General features: G+C 45.4%; 1 protein-coding gene across 2 annotated transcripts in view; it reads left to right on the top strand.

Annotated features, from left to right (window-relative positions):
* Nucleotides 1–22865, top strand: part of LOC135809747 (tyrosinase-like) — a 94221-nt gene that overhangs the window by 8748 nt on the left and 62608 nt on the right. Inside the window, exons 6-9 of one of the 2 annotated variants that reach the window (XM_065323166.1) lie at nucleotides 3397–3588; nucleotides 4326–4489; nucleotides 10128–10255; nucleotides 10929–11469. The exons of the other annotated variant lie outside the window; for it this stretch is intronic. Of the exons in view, the coding sequence (XP_065179238.1) occupies nucleotides 3397–3588; nucleotides 4326–4489; nucleotides 10128–10255; nucleotides 10929–11067 (623 nt within the window). The 3' untranslated portion in view covers nucleotides 11068–11469. Of the gene's footprint in view, nucleotides 1–3396; nucleotides 3589–4325; nucleotides 4490–10127; nucleotides 10256–10928; nucleotides 11470–22865 lie in introns of those variants that run through there. 2 annotated transcript variants of the gene reach the window in all.

Genomic DNA, 22865 nt, shown 5'->3' with positions numbered 1-22865 from the left:
CCGGTGGATTGTGTAATGCCTCTGGCCTTGGCTGACTAATCGAGGGGGTGGAGGGGTATTCCCCAGCGCTTAACCATAAATAGAGGTTGCATGTCCGTGTTCCAGATACTTGAGCTGGATTGTTTTCAATACTAGTTTGTAGCTGAGAAGTAACTTTGAGGCATCTTTCAGATTCTTCCGTAGAGAGTAGTTGGGTGGACACACCCATTCCCAAAGCACTACAAACCGAGCCAATTATTTTACCGATGAAGGTAAAGTGAGCGCACTCATATCACGAAAACAATGGAACAATATTAATTTTTAAGATCTGAACCTCGTTCTCATATGATAATTATCAGAAATCGTCATCACACTGAGAGTTGGACAACAAAAGGAAAGATATTTGGCCAGTAATCTACGAAAATCACCCTTGGTGACTTTTTGGCAAAAACGAGTTTTGTCATGGAAAACAATCACATATCCATGCTACTCAAAATACCGAAGTTTCAGGGCAGTCTGACCGCTCCTTGCGGATATATGAGGTGGTTTGTTTAGGACACTCCAGTGCAGAATTTGGGGAAATAGCCCAAAAATTTGCTGATGTTTTCTGCCTTCGTGATGCTATTTTACAGGCAATGAGAGAAGAAAAATAACTACTGTTGACATGACAATGTCGACACAAGTCCAATTAGGGCTCTTCTGGCAGTGAAGCACCTGCTGCTAGCTCTGGCCAGGTAATAATCTCTATTCTCCTCATGGCAGTGTTGTCGAATCTGCTTGTAGAGGTAATCTGCACGTTGGTTGGGCAATCCTGCTGGCGGGATACTTGGAGGCGGACCGACAAGGCAAAAGCATACTCAAACGTAATCCGACCTCTGACGCCAGCTTGGGCTGCCGCCACGTGATGAGACACTTCACCACGTCTCGCTAGAGCTTCCAGCTTCCCAGCAGGCAGCACAAACTCTCGTTGCTTAGCTCCTAGCACGCCGCCAAGTTGCGAACGCGCAGGATGTCGTCAGGTGCGACGTTGGTGAAGCAGTTCGCACCCTAACACCCACAGCCTTTCTCAACGCCGGCGACAACGTCTTCAAGTGTTGATACAGTCGCAGCTTGACCTTCTCGCTTTCGCTTACCGGGACCACTTGCAGCTAGAGGCTGATCGTCCTGCGCTGGCGCCGCTTCATCAACATTTTCCTCCGCATCACTCTGTAGCGCTTCTGCCGTAGCGAGCTCAGTTGGCTCGTCGTCAGGACTCTCATCTGAGCACTCGATGTCGCTCCCAAACATCACCGTCCATGGTCCAGGAGGGCAAAAGTATCATCCACCGAGAAGCCTATAACGGTTTGAGCCAGCGATCACCGTCTTCCACCTTCCGCCATCGTGACTGTTCAAAGACAACCAGTTACCTGCTGTCAGAGTTTGCGCTTGGTCACGCTTCAGTGATCAATCTTTAATCGCGATTTTCTCGAAAAATTTACATCTCACCGAAGGGTGATTTTCGCAGATCGCCGGCCATTTATGGTACCATAAAGTTAACATTATTAGATCTAAAACTAATACATGGACAAGAAACACAAGAAACACTGATATTCTAAAGCTAGCACTATTGGAGGCGTGATTACATGAGCAGTGAGCAATGTGAAAGCAATACTTAGTGTATATTGGAGAAATGAGGGTGAGAAAGGTACATGTATGTGAGTGGGTATGTGAGTATCCAATAGTGCTAGTTTTAGAATATTAGTGTTTCTTGTATTAGTTTTAGATCTAATATTGTTCACTTTATTGTGCCATAAATATCTTTCCTTTGTTGTCCAACTCTCAGTGTGATGATGATTTCTGAGGATTATCACATGAAAACGACGTTCAAATCATAAAATATTGTTCCATTGTTTTCGTGGTACGAGTGTGCTCACTTTACTTTCATGGATATTTGGTTTCTTGCCTCCACGCCGACTTTTTAACAATTCTTTTACGTACAACGTTTCAGCAATATTGCCATCGTCAGGTACGATTGATTCATTCATTGTTTCAATCGTACCTGACGATGGCAATATTGCCGAAACGTTGTAAGTAAAAGAATCGGTTCCATTTGCAGTGCTTTGGGAATGGGTGTGTCCACCCAACTAGTCTCCAATTAGTTGTTGGATCAGAAAAATATGTTGTCTCTCTTCAGTCTTCATTGTTGAATTAGCACCGAGTGTGGTGTTCAGTGCCACAAAACGACATCGCAAACATGTCTTGTGGCGGTGGTAGCGGGTTTTCCCGCGGTCCGAATGGTATACTTGATCAGAAATGAAAATAACATGTTATTTCCTTATGTGACAAAAAGCCCATTTTGCACGTATTGAGGGGATCAGCCGAACCGGCTGCCAAAGCCCTGGATAAAGAGTACAATACGGATCGGGTATAGCGTTGGTGTTTGATTTTCGTGAAAATATCACTATGGCGATATAATAATTAATACTACAGGCGATATGCATACTTAGGTATGCCTGACACATGCGTGTATGATGTCATTCGAATCAGTGACTGTGCAGTACGCGCAGTGCAGAGCTACTTCCTGCGGAAACAAAAACTTCATGACTTTTTTTACATGAGTTTTCAAGCTGTGCTCAACAAATGATTATTGTGTTCTTTCAGAAGAGAAACACTTCAACACGTTCAATCGACATATCAACAATATCTACAGGATCGATTAGTGGGAGTAGAGTCTCAGTTTGGGTCGCCATCGCTCAACTCATCACCGCTGAAACGGTTCCAAGTGGCAGGTTGATCGACGCGTGATGTCGTATGTCACGGAGAAGCTTCTCCACGTCCCTGATCGTCTTCGTTGTTTTCCGAATGCCTTCTCCAACATCTCGGCGGAGACCACGGTAGCGCTTCAGCGCTGGTACTTACTACTGCCTCCACTCTCGCTCGAGGATGCCCCGGAGCACAGCCAACGCAAAACATTTCGAATTTCCTCTGAGGGATATCATAGTCGTACCAGCACTTCCCGACTGCCGCGAATCAGATCTCGCCCTGGACGATGTATAATTTTTTATGATCATCATTATAGCCTATGAAAAATGTATGCAATAAAATCATTTTGACAAAGAAATCGTATCATTGTAGCCGATAATATAATACTATAGCCGATTATTACTATAGCCGATCCGATATGTGTAGAAAGGGGTGGTTTACGAAAATGAATTTGAAAATACGATCGCTATAAGAGGTATGTTACTATAGCCGACAACCCTATAGCCGACAACCCTATAGCCGACAACCCTATAGCCGACAACACTATAGCCGACAACCCTATAGCCGACAACCCTATAGCCGACAACCCTATAGCCGACAACCCTATAGCCGATCCGAACTGTACCTACTAGTACACATTTTACATTTTCCTATGTGCTTGGAATTTTTGTACAGGTCTCTATGAGACCTTTGATACCAACTTCCATGTTGGTATGGGTGGAACATTCCAAGGCGTGATACCAGGCATGGATCCATTATTTTACATGATCCACAATTTCGTGAACAAGGTGTTGGCAAACTACCAGCAGCAAGGACCGGAGCACTTCACTGGCGGAGGACGTTGGAATAACAGTGCGCCAGTGGGAAGTATGTTGATGTTGACTTGTGTGTGTATATGTTGTGTGTATGTTTGTGTGTCTATTTGTGGGTGCGTGTGTGCGTGTGTGTGATGATACACGGATATGAGCAATCAAGGAATGGAAAGGCCTCCGGCTCATCACCAGCAAGATTGACATTTTTCCAAGAAGGAGAAGAGTAGAGTTTCTGAAGTACACAACAGTACAGTATCTGTAAACATTATGAAATAAACAAAATGTTACTTACTAGTTGTAAGTTAGTTAGTATCGCAACCAAGAGGACAAACTGGTCAGTAATCATTGTTTATTATGACGACAATAACGAAAATGGGAGACAGGTGTGAAAATGATATGTAAAAGAAAAAAAGTTCAAAACAGTGTTCTCGTTACGATCATCAGTGAACGTACGTAACGATACTGTTGTGTATACTTTCCCACATTGTCTGGCATTTTCTGCTATCGCATCAATATCCATGAAGCTCAAGTATTGTAATCTTTACAAACCCGGCTGAATTCGTTTTGGTTGCTCGCCACAATCGAGATCCTTCCTTCCCACCAACTTGACTTGACACTCGACTGACTCGCGACTTCCATCCAGGAATTAAAAATTGAGCTCAATGTTGCGAGCAACCAACCTTCCTTTAATTAATGCCAGCGTCATTACCACTGTTCCGTGTCTAGCCATGAAGTCAGCAGAAATATGTACTGTTGGTAATGAAGTTAAGTTTTTACCTTGTTCTCATGCAGCTTTACCGTGGTTTCAGAACAGGGAGTTTTTAGACGCTCAAAACTTTCCGAATGATGTGTGCATCCGCTGGGATGCTGTGGCTGATCGAGAGAAGCTGATCGAGATGGGATACTACGCAGGACTGGAAACACCACGGTTGGACCACACAGCGTTGCCCTATAAGGTTAGCCGTGATCAGATAGCTCCTGAATCTGCTGTGCAAACCCAGTATTGACATTAGCCATCACAGCTAAAGCAATGTGTGCTCTCTTAAAACAAAATGTGACTCAAAGGGGAACTGTCACCAAAACTTTTCTTTGTCTTATCTTGTAGTTCTTTGGCTCCTGATCACGATGGTGTTATTCGTTTTTCTCTGCAATGACTAGAAGTGGGTGAAAACTTGAAAAGAAGGTCCCCAAAATTGTCCCAAAGTACCGAGTCACGCCGGACTTGACCTCCACGCGTACATTCATCGTCAAAAACGAAGTCCAGCCCGTGTGCTGGTCGATCGAGCCAACTGTTCGATGTACGGTGCACCCTTGCCTTCTGAACTCGGACACTCGATGTGTACGTTGTACACAATGAGAACGCCAAAAAGGGACAAAATAAACAAAAGTCGACAGCAGTTTGTCGCACTGGTACTTCCTCCACGAAGCTCCAGCTCTTTGTTTTATTTGTCATTACGAAGGAGTGGAGGATGTTTGTTTGCTGTTAGTGTGACACACATACCTCGTGCTTGAAAATGATGTCGTTGTATCGAAGCCGAAGGTGGCGGTGTTGCCCACTCGGCTCTGAAATGAAAGACGTCAGAGTTTGTCATCTGCATCTTCAGCAACATCGCCAGATGAATCGCCTTCACGTACCTACATTGCGTTCCTTTGGGGATCAGGTTGGTGGTGTTATGGCTGGCCGGAAGAGTAATGTTTTCTGCATATGCACTCATCATCGTGTTGTTCCTCACACGAAAAGTTCGAAACAACGACGTACTTCCGTGCTCACAAAATAAAAACTTAGATCCTCGTGGAAGAAGTCAAAAAGGTGAAAGCTCAGCTGCTTTTTATTTTGATTTGGCTGTGCAGCTGCGGGTGGGTCTCTGCCTCTTTGGCATTCTCCTTCGGTACGACGTACCCATCTGTGTTACAGTTCAAAAGGCACACGTGCACCGTACATTGGAACAGCTAGCTCGATCGACCAGCACACGGGCTGGACTCCGTTTTTTTGACGACGAATGTACGCGTGGAAGTCAAGTCCGGCGTGACGTCACTCGGTACTTCGGGACAATTTTGGGCACCTTCTTTTCAAGTTATTGCCCACTTCCAGACATCGCAGAGAAAAACGGATAGCACCATCGTGATCAGGAGCCAAAGAACTACAAGATATTAAAGACAAAGATTTTTTGGTAACAGTTCCCCTTTAAAGAAAAGTACATGAAAAACCTTAAACACACCATCATCAAGCGATCTATTCGCTGCAAATTACTATAATTATCTCAATCAAATTTTCGGCCAGGACCCATCATCAGGATTGAGGAGAAAAACAAGTGAGGTGGACCTATATCAAGCAACACAAAGTGGAACGAAACTACACCATATGTGATAAAATTGACAGAATTGCACCATCCTTTCGGCACAGGCACGCACACACCCACCCATGCACATGCCAAAACACTGACTGAGACACAATCATACTCGTACTCGCACCAACATTCACACTCACACTCTGAACACTTGCAATTTTATCAAATATTATCACGTGTTGTGTAGCTCCGTTCCACTTAGTGTTGTCTGATATAGGTCCACCTCACTTCTTTTTCTCCTGGCCGAAAATTTGATTGAAATATTGCAATTTGCAGCGAAGAGACCACTTGAAGATGGTGTGTTTAATGTTTTTCATGTAATGAAGTGGCTGCAGTGGAGCTTGCGCATATAAAGAAAAGTAATATAATAAAATGTTCCCCACATTTACGGATCTGTTTGATCATACGAGGTTATTCTTGATGGTTTATCATCAGGGAGTCGTACCCAAACCAGGGAGGTGACACGGCACAGAAATCCTTGTCTCAGGGGTTTCCTCGCACACATTGTTATTTTTTTCGACTAGTCCATTCCATTCCAATCCGAATAGTCCTAGCAAGAGTGCATAAGCCCCTGCGAGGCTATGTAATAGCTGTGTTTATACTGAGGGAGTACAATACTCACTATCCGTATTTCCCGCTCCTTCACCATAGCAATGAGAAGAGCGCATACTCCAGTCAGTTGTTCTCTATTCTCCTTCTCACCCTTGGCTACTCTCTTGTCTAAATACTTCTTCCGTATAATTATTCAATACTACAAAACCCTGTGTTCTGGAAGTGTGAGGGGACTGCGATTAGCCGGGAGCTAACGCTGGTGTACACTCTTGGTCATATGCGGATCGACTTGCCTTCTGTATTTCACCTCCAAGCGTGCAACGCAATGCCTGCGAAGTATGATTTTTCTGTAGGCATCGATTTGGCATTGATCAAGTTTTTAGTGGAGTGCTCAAGTAAAATAATGCTACGATTACTCAGAGGTCGCGGGCACGCTTGTTCACGTTCTCTATTTTTGACGAGCTGGTCCTAAAGCCCTACGTCGTATCTAACGACGTAGGAGCTGACAATGGAAGAGGATTTCCGTGGAAATAATGACGATTATGGTGTGACTGCTGCAGGAAAAGTGCTGCCTGTTCATGACAGTATGACTAGATGTAACTCTCCTATATGGCACTCGACCCCAGCTAAGAATATGTTTTTTAATAAACACTGGTTCATTGTGCAAGTCATAGAATAAATGGAGCAGATATATTACTTACTTTTTTCAAAAAACGGCTTCGTGTTATGTGTAATTTGTGTCAAATTGTAGTATTTCAACATGACAATATGACTGGCTGTACGTCTCTTACGGTACTCAACCCCTCCTAAAAATGTTCCACAGAATAGCAGTTCGTAACATGAAGAGAGACTTAGACAATGATTTAAATTTGGGAAGAATGATTTTATTTGGTCGTCGCTCACTACTCGTGATGTTGAAATGGAAATCAGCAAGGTAATCACGATGATGGAAAACATATCCGTGAAAAGTGGTGAGACTGATGATTTGACGACAATAAGCTAGTGATTCTAGGGAGCATTTAGAATTTAAAACAGATTTAGAAGAAGTGTAATCAAATGCAATTTTTTTCTTTTTAGTAGAGCTCTAGCAAACCTTGCCTGTAATTGATCAAGAGTGGTCATGGGTTTCTTATTAGTTCTGAACGACGGGATGACGTAAATTTAACAAAAAATAGCGCCCTCTCTTGAATAGTGCCCTCTCGTACTTGCCAACCCAGCCAAAGCAAATCCCTTAGTCACACACCTAGATTCACTTAATTTTCTCTCGCTTCCCTTATCTTGCTGGTTTTTCGCCAATTTTGGCCATTTCCGCTTTTGTGGGCAGTTTTTGAGTATTTTTTGCGTATTTTGTGCGCATTATTTTGGAAATTTTGTTCTTTCTTTTTATTCATTTCTAACCTATTGCTCATTGGGGGACCAAAACCTGAGTTCCTTCATTGTCAGATCACCCCTACATGTGTGATTCTGTGAAATGGTTCTCTTCTCTAAGAACTAGAAACTCGCTCTTACTCCCTTAGTGTAACTCATCCACTCTTTTGCGCTCCCCTCTCTTTATTGCTTCTTCTGTTTGGCTGACTCTACCCAGAGAAGTTAAGGATCTGACCTCACTCCGCCTGTTTAAAATCCGTGCCGCCCCTTATTTACTCAACATAAATAGCTCATTATCCACATGTCCTTTGCGTCTCTTACGGAGTTGTTATTGCTGTTCATTTTGCTACTCTTTCTTTTTCCCTCCCCTTATTTTTATTTAACGCCGTGGTTGGCAATCACCCACTCTCTTAACATTGGCCGGTGTTTCCATCGAGTCTTGAGATGTTGTAATAAATATAAATATAAATGCATGTGCCCTTGTCACACCACAAAGCAACCTTTTTTTGAACACTCATGGTTCAGTGCCAGTTCTGGTAGTTTTTCGATCAAAGTCAAAAATCCCCGGCATGCCGGTAGTTACCTTAGTTTTCCGGTAGTATACCAGGAAAACCGGCATTGTAGGCAATTACCCTCTCTTGAATAGTGCCCTTTCTTGAATAGTGCCCTCTCTTGAATAGTGCCCTCTCTTGAATAGTGCCCTCTCTTGAATAGTGCCCTCTCTTGAATAGTGCCCTTTCTTGAATAGTGCCCTCTCTTGAATAGTGCCCTCTCTTGAATAGTGCCCTCTCTTGAATAGTGCCCTTTCTTGAATAGTACCTTCTCTTGAATAGTGCCCTCTCTTGAATAGTGCCCTCTCTTGAATAGTGCCCTCTCTTGAATAGTGCCCTCTCTTGAATAGTGCCCTCTCTTGAATAGTGCCCTTTCTTGAATAGTGCCTTCTCTTGAATAGTGCCCTCTCTTGAATAGTGCCCTTTCTTGAATAGTGCTTTCTCTTGAATAGTGCCTTCTCTTGAATAGTGCCTTCTCTTGAATAGTGCCCTTTCTTGAATAGTGCCCTCTCTTGAATAGTGCCCTCTCTTGAATAGTGCCCTCTCTTGAATAGTGCCCTCTCTTGAATAGTGCCCTCTCTTGAATAGTGCCCTCTCTTGAATAGTGCCCTCTCTTGAATAGTGCCCTCTCTTGAATAGTGCCCTCTCTTGAATAGTGCCCTCTCTTGAATAGTGCCCTCTCTTGAATAGTGCCCTCTCTTGAATAGTGCCTTCTCTTGAATAGTGCCCTTTCTTGAATAGTGCCCTCTCTTGAATAGTGCCCTCTCTTGAATAGTGCCCTTTCTTGAATAGTGCCCTCTCTTGAATAGTGCCCTCTCTTGAATAGTGCCCTTTCTTGAATAGTGCCCTCTCTTGAATAGTGCCCTTTCTTGAATAGTGCCCTCTCTTGAATAGTGCCCTCTCTTGAATAGTGCCCTTTCTTGAATAGTGCCCTCTCTTGAATAGTGCCCTCTCTTGAATAGTGCCCTCTCTTGAATAGTGCCCTCTCTTGAATAGTGCCCTCTCTTGAATAGTGCCCTCTCTTGAATAGTGCCCTCTCTTGAATAGTGCCCTCTCTTGAATAGTGCCCTCTCTTGAATAGTGCCCTCTCTTGAATAGTGCCTTCTCTTGAATAGCGCCCTTTCTTGAATAGTGCCCTCTCTTGAATAGTGCCCTCTCTTGAATAGTGCCCTCTCTTGAATAGTGCCCTCTCTTGAATAGTGCCCTCTCTTGAATAGTGCCCTCTCTTGAATAGTGCCCTCTCTTGAATAGTGCCCTCTCTTGAATGGTGCCCTTTCTTGAATAGTGCCCTCTCTTGAATAGTGCCCTCTCTTGAATAGTGCCCTTTCTTGAATAGTGCCCTCTCTTGAATAGTGCCCTCTCTTGAATAGTGCCCTTTCTTGAATAGTGCCCTCTCTTGAATAGTGCCCTCTCTTGAATAGTGCCCTTTCTTGAATAGTGCCCTCTCTTGAATAGTGCCCTCTCTTGAATAGTGCCCTCTCTTGAATAGTGCCCTCTCTTGAATAGTGCCCTTTCTTGAATAGTGCCCTTTCTTGAATAGTGCCCTTTCTTGAATAGTGCCTTCTCTTGAATAGTGCCCTCTCTTGAATAGTGCCCTCTCTTGAATAGTGCCCTCTCTTGAATAGTGCCCTCTCTTGAATAGTGCCCTTTCTTGAATAGTGCCCTGTCAGTGATGGACATTGAAAAATAGTGTCCCTGGGGCACTAATCGCGCGAGTATGTATGTGGGTAGGTAAAACGTGCCGGTGTATATTTCTGATGTGATTTTTTTCCCAGGAGCTGAGAAATAAGGACCTCGACACCAATGCCAGAGCAGACTTTCTTCTGTATCTTAGTCGCCTGAAGGAAAGATTTACATCTGCATTCAAATATGATGATGATGGTCTGCATCTAACTAAAGACTGGTAAGTCCTTTCTGTTGGTACTGCTCCATTAATGTGTCTGATGCTGATAAAATTCCAGAATTATCACGCAAGTGTGTGATAACGGATATGGAAGTGAAATCGAGACTAATGTGAGATGTTAGAGCATTAACCAATTGTGATGTCCTTCTCTACATGTCCCAGAAAATGAGTGAGAGAGAGTCATCTTTTCCAGATTCCTTCTGAACCTCTCTCTCTCTCTCTCTCTCTCTCTCTCTCTCTCTCTCTCTCTCTCTCTCTCTCTCTCTCTCTCTCTCTCTCTCTCTCTATCTCTATCTATCTATCTACACGAAATGGAAAAAAGAGAAATAGGTCCAGTTTGGATTTGTCGTGACTCAAAGTTTCATGCCACTGCACTGTCGTCTGATGATTGCAGTGGCTTGAAACTTTGAGTCAAGACAAATGCAAACTGGACCTATTTCTCTTTTTTTCGTTTGAAGCGCTCTGCACTTTGTGCACAATGACAGGGATAAAGAGCGGCTGCAAAACAGATTTCCCAACCCCAAGGAGAGATCCTATAGTGGTGCTAGTACATGTACTGTGGTTCATATTTTATGGGCAAACAAAACACAATTTGCAAGTTTATGAAGGAGTGGAACACAATTCATGTGGTTCTTGAACTGTGGTACATGTACCTACTGTTGTTTGTCTACAGGCTGAAGATCTTCATGACGCAAGGTGGCTTTGCAATCAAGAACCTCCTGTCCGAACGCGCTTGTGCGCAGTACTCTTCCCTGAACCCGGATTTCCTCAACACAACTTCTGTGCCCAGTGCGGCTGAACTTGTTCCTTAGCAGGTCTTGTTTTATCATTATGATTTTTTCATTAGGGTCTTCTCCGCGTAGACATCAATGCAAGGTACAGGTGTATGCACAGCATGTATAGCTTTTCTATCACCCAAAAGCAACAACAGCCGAACAGAATAGTGATAGCTATAAAATGAGTGACAAAAAAACTCAACAGAGTTGAATTTGAAAGTGCAGCTCAATGGCAGGAACTAACTGTTACATGTCGCGGGGCATGGTTGAATAATGGCTACTGGTTCAATTGTTTAGAAATACTTGTGTATTGTTTTTATTACATTTGTGACTTTCGCTATTCATTTTATTAGCTTTCCAGCACATAAACACTATCTTTCCATACTAATCTGCCACGATTTTACATTGAAAAGCATTCTCACTTAATGTTTCATAATCCACTCTACGGGTACTTTGCAGCTTTGTGTGATAAAATCAAGAATAGATAACAGTTGATCTACGTCACACTGTAGGGGGGGGGGGGTCCCGGCAGCACAAGTAAGGGAAAGGTAGATCTACCCAAACCTTTCCTTTTTCGTTTGGGTAGATCTACCGGACGTCCTATGCAGCACTTACTGCTTGCTATGATACGTACCATATTTTCCGGAGTATAAGCCCCTCTCTTTTTTGGCACGAAATAGAGACATCTACCTTGTTTATCACCGTTAGCTTCATCATCGGAGTATAAGTGTGGCGTAGGCTGTGTTTACACGACAACGATCGACACCGATTTGTGTTTACACGGTAACAAAGTACGACCGAAACGGAGCGAAATCGTTGCGTTTACTTCTATCGTTTACACAACCATGCCCGAAAACGATACCTAAAGGGAACGATATGGAAACGCACTTGAAAGTGTTTGAAACGTTTTCAAAACGTTTTCGTTCTCGTGTAAGCGGTGAAAACGTTTGGAAACTGAGTGCGGTCATGGAAACCATTCGGCGGGGGACTGTATTTGGCGGGGAATGTCCAACCATTGCGCCCGCCAGCACCTGCCAACTCCAACTAACGTGTTACTTCCCGCCCGTGCGCCAAGCCAGCACGTGCTCACTCCAGCCTGATCGCCTCTTATCCGTTTTCGTGTAAACGCTTCAGAATGGTTTGCCCTTCTTGAAAACGATTTGAGGCCAACGCGCTTTCGTTCCGTTTCGTTTCGTTTTATCTCTGTGTAAACGCAGCCTTATAATTATGAAAAGGCGACGAGGAGACAATAACTTTATTAATGCGATTAATAGTATAAGTGAAGCGGACATTACAAAATGATGAATGAGAATACATGTATCTAAAATGGTTGTTCCTAATCGATTTTCTTGAGACTATCATCAGGGAAAAATCGTCTCACAATAGAGGCTATACGGAAAACAAACTACTTATAGGTTATAGGATAGTGGGGAGTATACATCTTTTCTTCTAATTTCTTTCGTATTCTCTCCCACTTTAGTTTTTTTTTTTCTTCACACCTCACCTTGTATACTCCCCACTATCCTATAACCTATAAGTAGTTTGTTTTCCGTATAGCCTCTATTGTGAGACGATTTTTCCCTGATGATAGTCTCAAGAAAATCGATTAGGAACAACCATTTTAGATACATGTATTCTCATTCATCATTTTGTAATGTCCGCTTCACTTATACTATTAATCGCCTTATAATTATACTCTGGCAAATACGGCAGCTCATACATACGAGGTCTGGCCACGAATGTCAAACCTATGAATCTATGAACCTATAAACCTATGAAAGATAGTGAATGGTTCAACACTATCTCTGATCGGAGTTGTGAATTGAATTGCTTTGTCTGATCGTTGTTGCGAAATTGGAAATGTAACAGCTTTGGCGAGTACAGTGTTGCCATCAACCCAGTTCTTCGTAACATGATACATTATAGATATACAGTGAAACTGCATGACGAGTCATTCAGCTGTAGGAGCATGAAAGAGTACAAGTCCCAATAGTCTAACTCTTTGCCCTGCAAAACTTTGTATTCCAGAGCACAGTTGTTCCGGAAGCCGTCCAGCTGAAGCTGCTGGGTGTGCTGTTTCACCTACTAGTGTAGTATCCCTGCCCGACCAATACGGAAGTAGTACGGAACTAATACGGAGCTTTGCCTGATGTATATTTAGTGTATCTCCGTATGTAAGCGTACGGCGTCTGCTGCATAAAAGCGGCTGCGCATTTCTGTTTTGAAGAAGATGAGATTTTGATAATAACGAGCTATTCAACCTCCAGGTGTGCACCGGAGAGAAAGTCAGTCATTTTGCCGTTTCTTCTTTCACTAATAATTATATCTCAGGTGTGTACCTGAAAGAAGTAGAATAAAAGTAATTCTTGTTGATTTCACCGCGCCTACCACTCGGCTACCCATTACATTGGTGGCAGCGGTGTAGTTTTAAATAAAACAATGTGATTTGACCCCAGACCCCATGGCTCAACCCGCTGCAGCTCCCTGCGACGAATCAAGGGAGGGTATTCCCCAAGACCAGCAGCGTTTGATTTTCGCCGGCACGCAGTCGGAAGCAGGAGCCCACTCTTCACTTTGGTACTTCGCCTCCGTGGTGGAATGCAGATTTTCGCCAACACTCTTCCTGGCTAGACCATCACTCTTTACGTCGCGCAAAGCGATGCTGTCGACAATGTGAAGACCATGATTCAAGACGAGGAGGGAGGTTATTTGTCTGACGCCGAGCTAGCCGCTCTGAGTGACCGGCTCAACGAAGATGAAGATAAAACCTCGCTCACCCTCCGCCGTAGCTCCAGCCGCCGCCGTGGTTACTAACGCTGATTCCAGGTATGGCATTTTCTTTCCTGTCTTCCTTCAGTCTCCCTGTTCTCTTCAGTCTTCCTTTATGCGAGTGTGTGAATCCAGTTTAGTTTGGTAGGCGCCTGATCATGGTGAGCCACGGTTTACCCAGCTAACGTGGGACAATGTGTGTGACAACGCCCCTTGTAGTTATAGTGTATTCAGTTCGGTTTTTGAACTACGATGTTCCTGGCGGGTTGTGCCAGCGTAGTGCAGCAAGAGTGCTGTGGTTTCAGGTCCTATTTGGAGGACAGTTCTTTCCCCTTTTGACCCCGTGAGATCGTGTGAACCTGGTGTGCTTCTACTTTATGATTTGTTATCAGTTCATTTCTTCTGTCTACTCTAAACGTTATCATTTCCGATATAATTTGCCATCTTCCGGTTGACGCTGTGTTCATAACTCTTCACTAATTTTTTGAAAATCACGAGGGCGTGATTATCTGTAGGAAGGGAGGGTGTAGTATCCCTGCCCGACCAATACGGAAGTAGTACGGAACTAATACGGAGCTTTGCCTGATGTATATTTAGTGTATCTCCGTATGTAAGCGTACGGCGTCTGCTGCATAAAAGCGGCTGCGCATTTCTGTTTTGAAGAAGATGAGATTTTGATAATAACGAGCTATTCAACCTCCAGGTGTGCACCGGAGAGAAAGTCAGTCATTTTGCCGTTTCTTCTTTCACTAATAATTATATCTCAGGTGTGTACCTGAAAGAAGTAGAATAAAAGTAATTCTTGTTGATTTCACCGCGCCTACCACTCGGCTACCCATTACACTAGTACACCTGTCCTTCACAGCTCATATCAGGCAGTTGGCTATTCGAGGCTCGCAGCGTCTTTCTCCGAAAGCCTCACGAGTGCTGGACTCCAGGTGTTGTGGTGTGATCTACAAGGGCTTTGTCTGCCCGGTCCTGGAGTACGGCATGCTCGTGTGAATGAGCGCCGCACCCACCACTCTGGCTCGCCTCACTGCCATCCAACGCCGTGTGGCCTTCGCCTAATCGGTGATGGAGCATACCTCCCTAGCTTGGACATCCGCAGAATGGTCGGAGCACTCTGCTTTCTGTACAAGCTCCACTTTTCAACTGGGCCAGACATGCTTGAAGCATGTCTGGGCAACCTTGCCACCATTCCAAAGCAGGACACCTATATAAAATGTATACAAAGGCAAAATTGTCTCCCATGTAAATGTACACAAATGTTTTGGCCCAAAGCAGGACTATCCTGCTGAAAGCAGGACGGTTGGACAGCCTGTGCTTCTCACCCTTCTTCCACCCCGAGCAACCACGCCATAGCCGACGCACACAACGGCATCCCTCACACCAGTTGCAGCTCACTTCCACTCTTCCGCTCAGAGCACGGAATGATGACCTTCGCCGTGAGTCGGTCCTTCCCTGACGCTGTTGTGGAGGTCTGGAACCAGCTCCCGGAGTGCGTTCTGATGAACCAGCCAACAAGGAAAAGGACTTGCGGAAAAAACATTAGGTGGAGAGGAGGGAACTCTCCAAAACAACAAGTAACTCCAAAGCACGAAAAAAGGCCAAAAACTAAACCAAGAACATGTGCATTGACATGTTATTTAGAAAGACAGGACAAGTGAATAATTAGTCAGTCCATTGTTCATGATGGTCTCCGACGGTTACGTCGGCAAGCAAAGGACTGCAGACATTAAAGAGAAGGTCAGCGCCCACCTGCGCCTTACCCGCTGGGAGTGGGCAACGGACAGGCTATGAATCAAAGAAAAAAGACGAAAAATAGCTCTAACTCCGCTTCCCCCTCCATTCACTTACATGTGTATTTGACTCTCTGATATTGTGCATACTTTCCCCCGTAATCCCCCCCCCCTGCGTATTTTCTGTAAGGCCACCTAGAATTAATTCGTTGTTTCGGGTCACTTCACTCATCCGTACCAGGGTCGGTTGGTCGGGTTTATTTTTTATTTCATTTTATTTTTTATTTTGGTTACGTCCATGTACATGTACATGTACATCGAATAGCTTTTGTCCATCTAGCCAGTCGATCAAATTTGACTGTAGTGTAGACAATCCAGCGCAGTCATTGTCGCATCAGATCCAGGTCCCCTCCACGGCTCCAGGACCAGATCTTGGCCTCGCTGGCAAACGAGTCTGACCGGCGAGCAGGTCTCACCTTACTTCTGTATAGGCCTCGGCGGGTAATGCTAGCATTGTAACTGGCATTACGAGCATCGTTTTGAGAACTAGCAATGCTCCAGCATTGTACCCGGATTTGGAGCCGAAACAAGCATTAGCGCCCAAAAGTGTCATTTTCTCACTTCATGAGTCGAGTGTGCATTACTGAATAAACAGGAGCTCTACAATGTAACGTACACACTGTACTTTGTACCAGCGGCTTTTGGCAGTTTTGCTTAAACGTTAGCCTGCGACTTCGCAACATGCGTCTCTTGTTGCGAATCTTAGTGGCAACTGCTAGGTATAGACGTACCACGTTGATGCCATCATGGGAAACGGAAAGAAACCTTGTCTTTCCTATTCACAGAGTCATGCAGTGCTGGCTTGCTTGCACCATGAGTACATCAAATGGAAATGTGTTGGAAGTCTCTGATTCTTCGGAGGAAGAGAGTGAGACAGAGGAGGATAATAAGGAAGACGAGAACGAGGCAGAGGTGGAGGATGAGCCCGGTGAGGCATGCGCACGACTGCCCAAAGCCAAAGGAGCAGGCATATCGAGGGTTAGTAACATTCCTACTATTGTGACAGTGTGTTCACTGGGTGCCCGTATTATGCCCCATTGTGTTGCTAATGGATTGCTGCAATGAATCACCAAGTCTTGGTGTCTGGACTGATTACCTATACTCATGCACTAGTTGCCCACTGTGCTGATTGACTCATTCCACGAAGTGATACGTTGACTTATATTGTACTTCAAAGTACTTTTTCATACCACACAATATACTAACTTTCCAAAATGGCATTCCGTATGCACCCTCAAAGTACTTTGAAGACTGCCGACGTAGGGTTCTGATTTACTGTTATTCACTGCTAGTTCATGATAGCAACTTCAGTTCCACATCATTTTGAAATAGCATCACCATAATATTATAATCTACTTTCAAAGTACTAGGTACTTCCAATAGCAGTATTCCGTGCAGTGTGGCTTACATTATGACACAATGCCATATGAGTGGTTCACATTGCCTTTTCAACAAGCATTACAAGTCCAAATTAGCATTCTAACGAGCATTATATGACCGAATAACTAGCAATGCTAAAAGCATTTTGAGCTGAAATAACTGGCATTACCCGCCGAGGCCTACTTCTGTAAATAGCGACAAGGTGGCGGAGCTGATGCTGTTTCAGGACCAATTGCGGATCGGAGATAGAAGACAACGTCGTCACCAAACGATGCATCCTGTCATTTGGCTAGCCAGGGCTTCGACGTCGATATCTGGACTCCTATTATTAGGGTCGCGTGTGTACATAGTCTAGTCTGTACATTTGCATGCACTATAAAAAAAAAAATTTTGCGGTCAGGTGAAAAAAGATGGTCGGTCGGGTGACCCGAAACAACGAATTAATTCTGGATGGCCTAATCTTTTGTTTTTGTGGAGCGCGATGTAACAGTTTTCCCCTGTTCGCTGTACTTTTACACTCCCTCGCACCTCATGCATCTTACGCCTGTCTATTAGCACCTTCATTGGCGCCATTGCCACATGTATACTATCACCTTTTGCATATAACTGGTTGAGGCACGCTCAACCAGGCCTCTTACTTTTCAAGTTCGATTAAACCTGTTACACTGGTAGCAGAGGATGGTTACTACTCTGCTTTTGGCAGGTGTTCTGGTCGCTCTGCTTACGCTCCTCGTACTCGTCGTTCAGCTGATAAACGATATCAAGACCGCTCAGTGCGTTAGCCAAGGAAACCGAACGATACATCCGAACTCGGAACCGTGGGAGCCAACACCCCGCCTTACGAAAGAGCTGCCTGTGTTTGGAGGAGATTCCGCTACATTCAAAGAATGGACGTTTGCAATGGACATGGCCCTACGGTCGTTGGCACTCCCAAATGCGGCACAGAGGGTCGATTACGCGGCAGGATTTTTGACTGGAAACGCTCGTCTTTGGTTGATAGCGGCATTGAAAGCTAACCAAGTGTTTTCCGACTGGCCTGCTCTGAAAGCGGCACTTGGCGATGTGTACGGACCACGGCACAACGAGGAAATTTCGCGTATGGGACTAATTTCCGCAGCGCAGCACGGGTCGCTGGACGCGTACATTGCTGCTTTCACTCGCCTCAGCATGCAAGTGCCGGAAATCGACCACCACACCAGAGCGCTGCTATTCGTCAGGGGTCCAGTGCCGCACATCCAGCGACAGGTCATGCGTGAGCATCCACGTACCCTGGAGCAAGCTGTCATGGCAGCAAACACCGTGGAGCAGTCGTCAGGGCCACCGGCGTCGGGGCCACCAGCCAGTAGAGAGTCTCGTTGCGTGCCCAGCTTCCGTGGCCAGGGCCTCCGCAAGCTGACGGACCAAGAGCGTGTCCTACTGCGAGCATTGGGACACTGCTTTGCTTGCAGGAAGCCAGGCCACCTCGCTAAAGACTGTACTGAGGGTGGACAGCGCTACCCAAACGCTGGTCGCCAGTAAGAAAGGGGGTGCGCTTACTGGCGACGACCCAAGCACCCACCGTTACCAGTCGCTAACCGGTTCGGAGCTCTGGAGGTTGAAGACGTTGCTCTCCAGGAACCTACTGAGCCGGAGACACCCATAGCTGTAGGAAATTGTCCCGTTGCAGAAAGGTGTCATGTCAGCAACGTCAGCGTCGGTGATGAACCTGAACACGACCTACTGCGCGTACAGGGAAAGATCGGCGGTCGCCGTGCAGTGATGCTGATAGATTCCGGTTCGACGCATGACTTCATTGCAGACGGTTTTGTTCGAAAGCATCATCTTGACACGGATGCAAGCTCAGAAATGCTGAGCGTAACATTGGCGGATGGCTCGACCAGCGAGGTCCCGCAGATTTCCACACGCACGCTAAAGGTGATAGTCGGGGCTTCAGTGAGGAACAGTACTTTACTGTGTATCCCCTGACTCGCTACGACGCTATTCTTGGCAAGCCGTGGCTTACAAGGAACAACCCCAGCATCACTTTCCGTACGAACGAAGTTCAGTTGGACGGTGAGCCCTTTGTTGCCAAATTGCCTTCAGCTAACCCGCCGACAGCCGACCGGCCAACTGTGGAAAGCATGTTTATCAGTGGCCGACAAGCTCGTCATGCCCTGAGGAGTGGAGCAGAGGGGTTTCTTGCATGGGTCACTGCTGCAAACGAGGAGAATCGTTCCGGGCCACAACTCCAGGAATCACAGAAACAGGACATCCAGAACCTGCTCGAGAGGTACCAGGATTTATTTCCAGACGAGCTGCCGAATGAGCTTCCACCAAAGAGACAAGTCGACCATGAAATCCAGATAGAAGATGGAGCCAGACCACCGTCTCGACCCACCTACGGCTTGCCGAAACCAGAGATGTACGAGCTCCAGTCACAGCTGTCAGAATTACTTGAGAAGGGATTCATTGAGCCAAAGCGCCACCCGACTTCCTCAACCCTATTCAGGGAGGCAGAGATTCAGCTGATTGGTTGCAAGCAAGACAAGACGCGGTCAAGATCTCACAAGATGCGCTAGTGGAAGCTCAAGCTCGTCAGGCCTTCTATGCAGATCAGACAAGGGTCGAGGGAAAGCTGAAGGTGGGAGATTTGGTAATGATCTACCAGGATTTCCTCCTGACTCCTGAAGTTCGGGACCGACCATCCCATAAATTACGCCCCAAGTGGTTTGGCCCCTTTCCTATAACCCAGGTGGTCGGCCCGAATGCCTACAAGCTCAAGTTGCCTCATACCAGCCGCTGTCACCCGGTATTTAATGTGTCGGCACTCCGTGCCTACGAGAAGAACGCTATTCCTAATAGGAGACAGCCTACGCCTCCGCCTATCACGGACCTTGATGGTCATACCCGCTACGTGGTGGAGAACATTCTCAGTCACGCCGCCGGCAGAATCAGCTTCAGTACCTAGTCAAGTGGCAAGGCTACTCTGATGCCACTTGGGAGCCTGAACATTATTTGTTGGATGAATCTGGTAATGACATTGTTCCACTTCAGAAGTACAAAACCTTGGTTTCTGCCCACTGAGTTTTGCAGTTGAACTTCTTTCACCTTACACATTTTTTTGAGCTTATTACACTTTTATTTGCATGGGGTTTCAGTCGTCTTATTGTGTTACTTCAGTGCGAAGCCTTTTTTCGTCTCGCACGTGTTTGCGCTTATTGTACTCTATTCCACTTGAGCACTTGGGTTATAAGCTCCTTCCTCTCCATAGGAGGGGGATGATGTAACGGTTTTCCCCTGTTCGCTATAACTTTACACTCCCTCGCACCTCATGCATCTTACGCCTGTCTATTAGCACCTTCATTGGCGCCATTGCCACATGTATACTATCACCTTTTGCATATATGTAGGACTCAGTGACCAGTCAAGGCCCCATGACCAATCACGGTCCCCGTGACCAGTCAAACAGTCACAAACCCCCCATGACCAGTCACAAATTAGTTTACCAGTCACAATGCCCCATGACCAGTCACAAATCACCATACATGTACATGTGTAAAGTACACAGTTCGTGACTGCTCGCAGAGTGCTTCGTACTGCAGGATTTGTTGTGGAAACTATAATTCCCTATGAGCGGTCACAGAATACAGCTGTGACCACTATAATTCCATGCGAACAGTTACATGCGGAATGTACAGTTTCGACCACTCTTTCTCTGTGAGTAGTCACAGGCAGAATATAGGTATTTCTGTATTACAAGAGAGATTGGAAGGTTTGTCACAACTCTGAGTTTCACGTATTACTACGATCGCCAGGCAACTGATGGCTCCTAAACGGGCAGCCTGAGCATAAGGGGGAGCAAGGTGGGAATTCTGAGGGGTATCATAGGCGACGCGTATCATAGCGCAAGAGTCGGATGCAGGCGTGAAGTTGCCAAGTCTTCAGACTCGGGGCTATGCAGCAGCAGTTCCAGCGTGAATGACATAGAATAGAGCTGGGGACTTAAATGCCAAATCCACACATGCCCCCACCATTACACACACATACACCCACACTCTCTCCCTTTTCTCACATACACATACACTCACACGCGTGTATACGCGCACACACACACACACACATACGCATTGTCTAAATCTCTCTCACACACACACATTCATTCTCTAAATCACACACACACACACCTGACCTGACCTTTGACGCCAATCGCCGGAGGCGATGATAGCAATGCTACGGCAGAAGCCATAGCAACTTGTGCTGGGATTGCACCACACACACACACACACACACACACACACACACACACACACGCACGCACGCACGCACGCACGCACGCACGCACGCACGCACGCACACACACACACACACACACACACACACACACACACACACACACACACACACACACACACACACACACACACACACACACACACACACACACACACACATCCACACACATTCTCTCTCTCTCTCTCTCACACACACACATTCTCTCTCTCTATCTCTCTCACAAAATCACTACCCGCGGAAAATAGATGCGCAAAACGAAAATGGCAAGGATGTGTATTCTGAAACCAACACAATGTCATGTCACCACCATTCAATGATCAATAAATTGTATAGAGCTTCCCATGGAATAGATGAAACGGCCAAACAGCTGAGACATTGAAGAAGAAAAAACACAAGGCTGTTATGGAATGAGTTCAGCTACACCAGGTGACATGGTGGTTTTCTCGAATTCCGGATCCAGATCAAAGTACTGCGAACATGCGGGCTGCACCTGGAATTTCCTGTTTCCGAAGCCAGCCATAAACAGCTTGTACCTGTGACCAAACAACAATAATAAAAAATAGCTATTGCACCTCAGGTAATTGTGGCTGATTCATGAACATGGTTCTTTGTCCTTTGAGGGTTTTGGTGGGTCTAACCAAGAGAATAATATTAGACAAGAGTGTGCAAATTTATACCTTGTGTCTTCGACGGCAAAATGTGTTGTGATGTCACCTTTTCAGGATGCCACGTCATACAAAGCACGTTTAAAGCATGCCCTGAGTGTCAACGTTCATTACGAGTTGCACTGCCTTTATTAGAATCCAAAATCCCAAACGCCTGCATTAGAAAAATCACAGCGTATGGTGAACCCTGAAAAGGCACGGAAGTGTTACGCTTCTAATGATCCATTCTTTTCTATCCTTGCACTGTGCAACCTAACAGAGCTGTTACATTGAGCTCACCAGTCCTTGGTCAGATGGAAGCCATTCTCATTATTGGTAAACGCTGACAGAAAGGTGGCCCTGTTGGACTTTATGAACTGGACATAGTTCGCTGCAGCCTTGCTGTCCATGTCCATATCCCTAACCTCCTACACAAGAGAAGAGAGAATGTGCACTAGAACAATTCGTATCCTTCCGAGGGGCATGATCGTGTTTGTGTCTCCCATAATCCAATTTTTGAGAATATTTGACTGTTTTGAACTGGCTCCAGACAAGAAAAAAATGGCTGATGCTCGTGGAAAAATATGCTGCGCATGCGTAGTTGTTCTTCCTGCGATACATTACAACAATATTAAGATGCCTTTTGTCGGCTCTTCTTCCTGGATTTCATTGACAGATGCGTTAAGCCCATGGATCCTTCCATGAGTGACATGTGAACTGAAACTAGTATCATGATCATTATTGTAATAGGTAGCCGAGTGGTAGGCGCGGTGAAATCAACAATAATTACTTTTATTCTACTTTCAGGTACACACCTGAGATATAATCGTTCATGAAAGAAGAAGCGGCAAAATAACTGACTTTCTCTCCGGTGCTCACCTAGAGGTTGAATAGCTCGTTATTATCAAAATCTCATCTTCATCAAAACAGAAATGCGCAGCCGCTTTTATGCAGCAGACGCCGTACGCTT

Source organism: Sycon ciliatum, chromosome 2 (assembly GCF_964019385.1).
Source record: "Sycon ciliatum chromosome 2, ocSycCili1.1, whole genome shotgun sequence".
Taxonomy (NCBI): Eukaryota; Metazoa; Porifera; class Calcarea; order Leucosolenida; family Sycettidae; genus Sycon; species Sycon ciliatum.
This window is presented reverse-complemented; position numbering and strand designations above follow the sequence as displayed.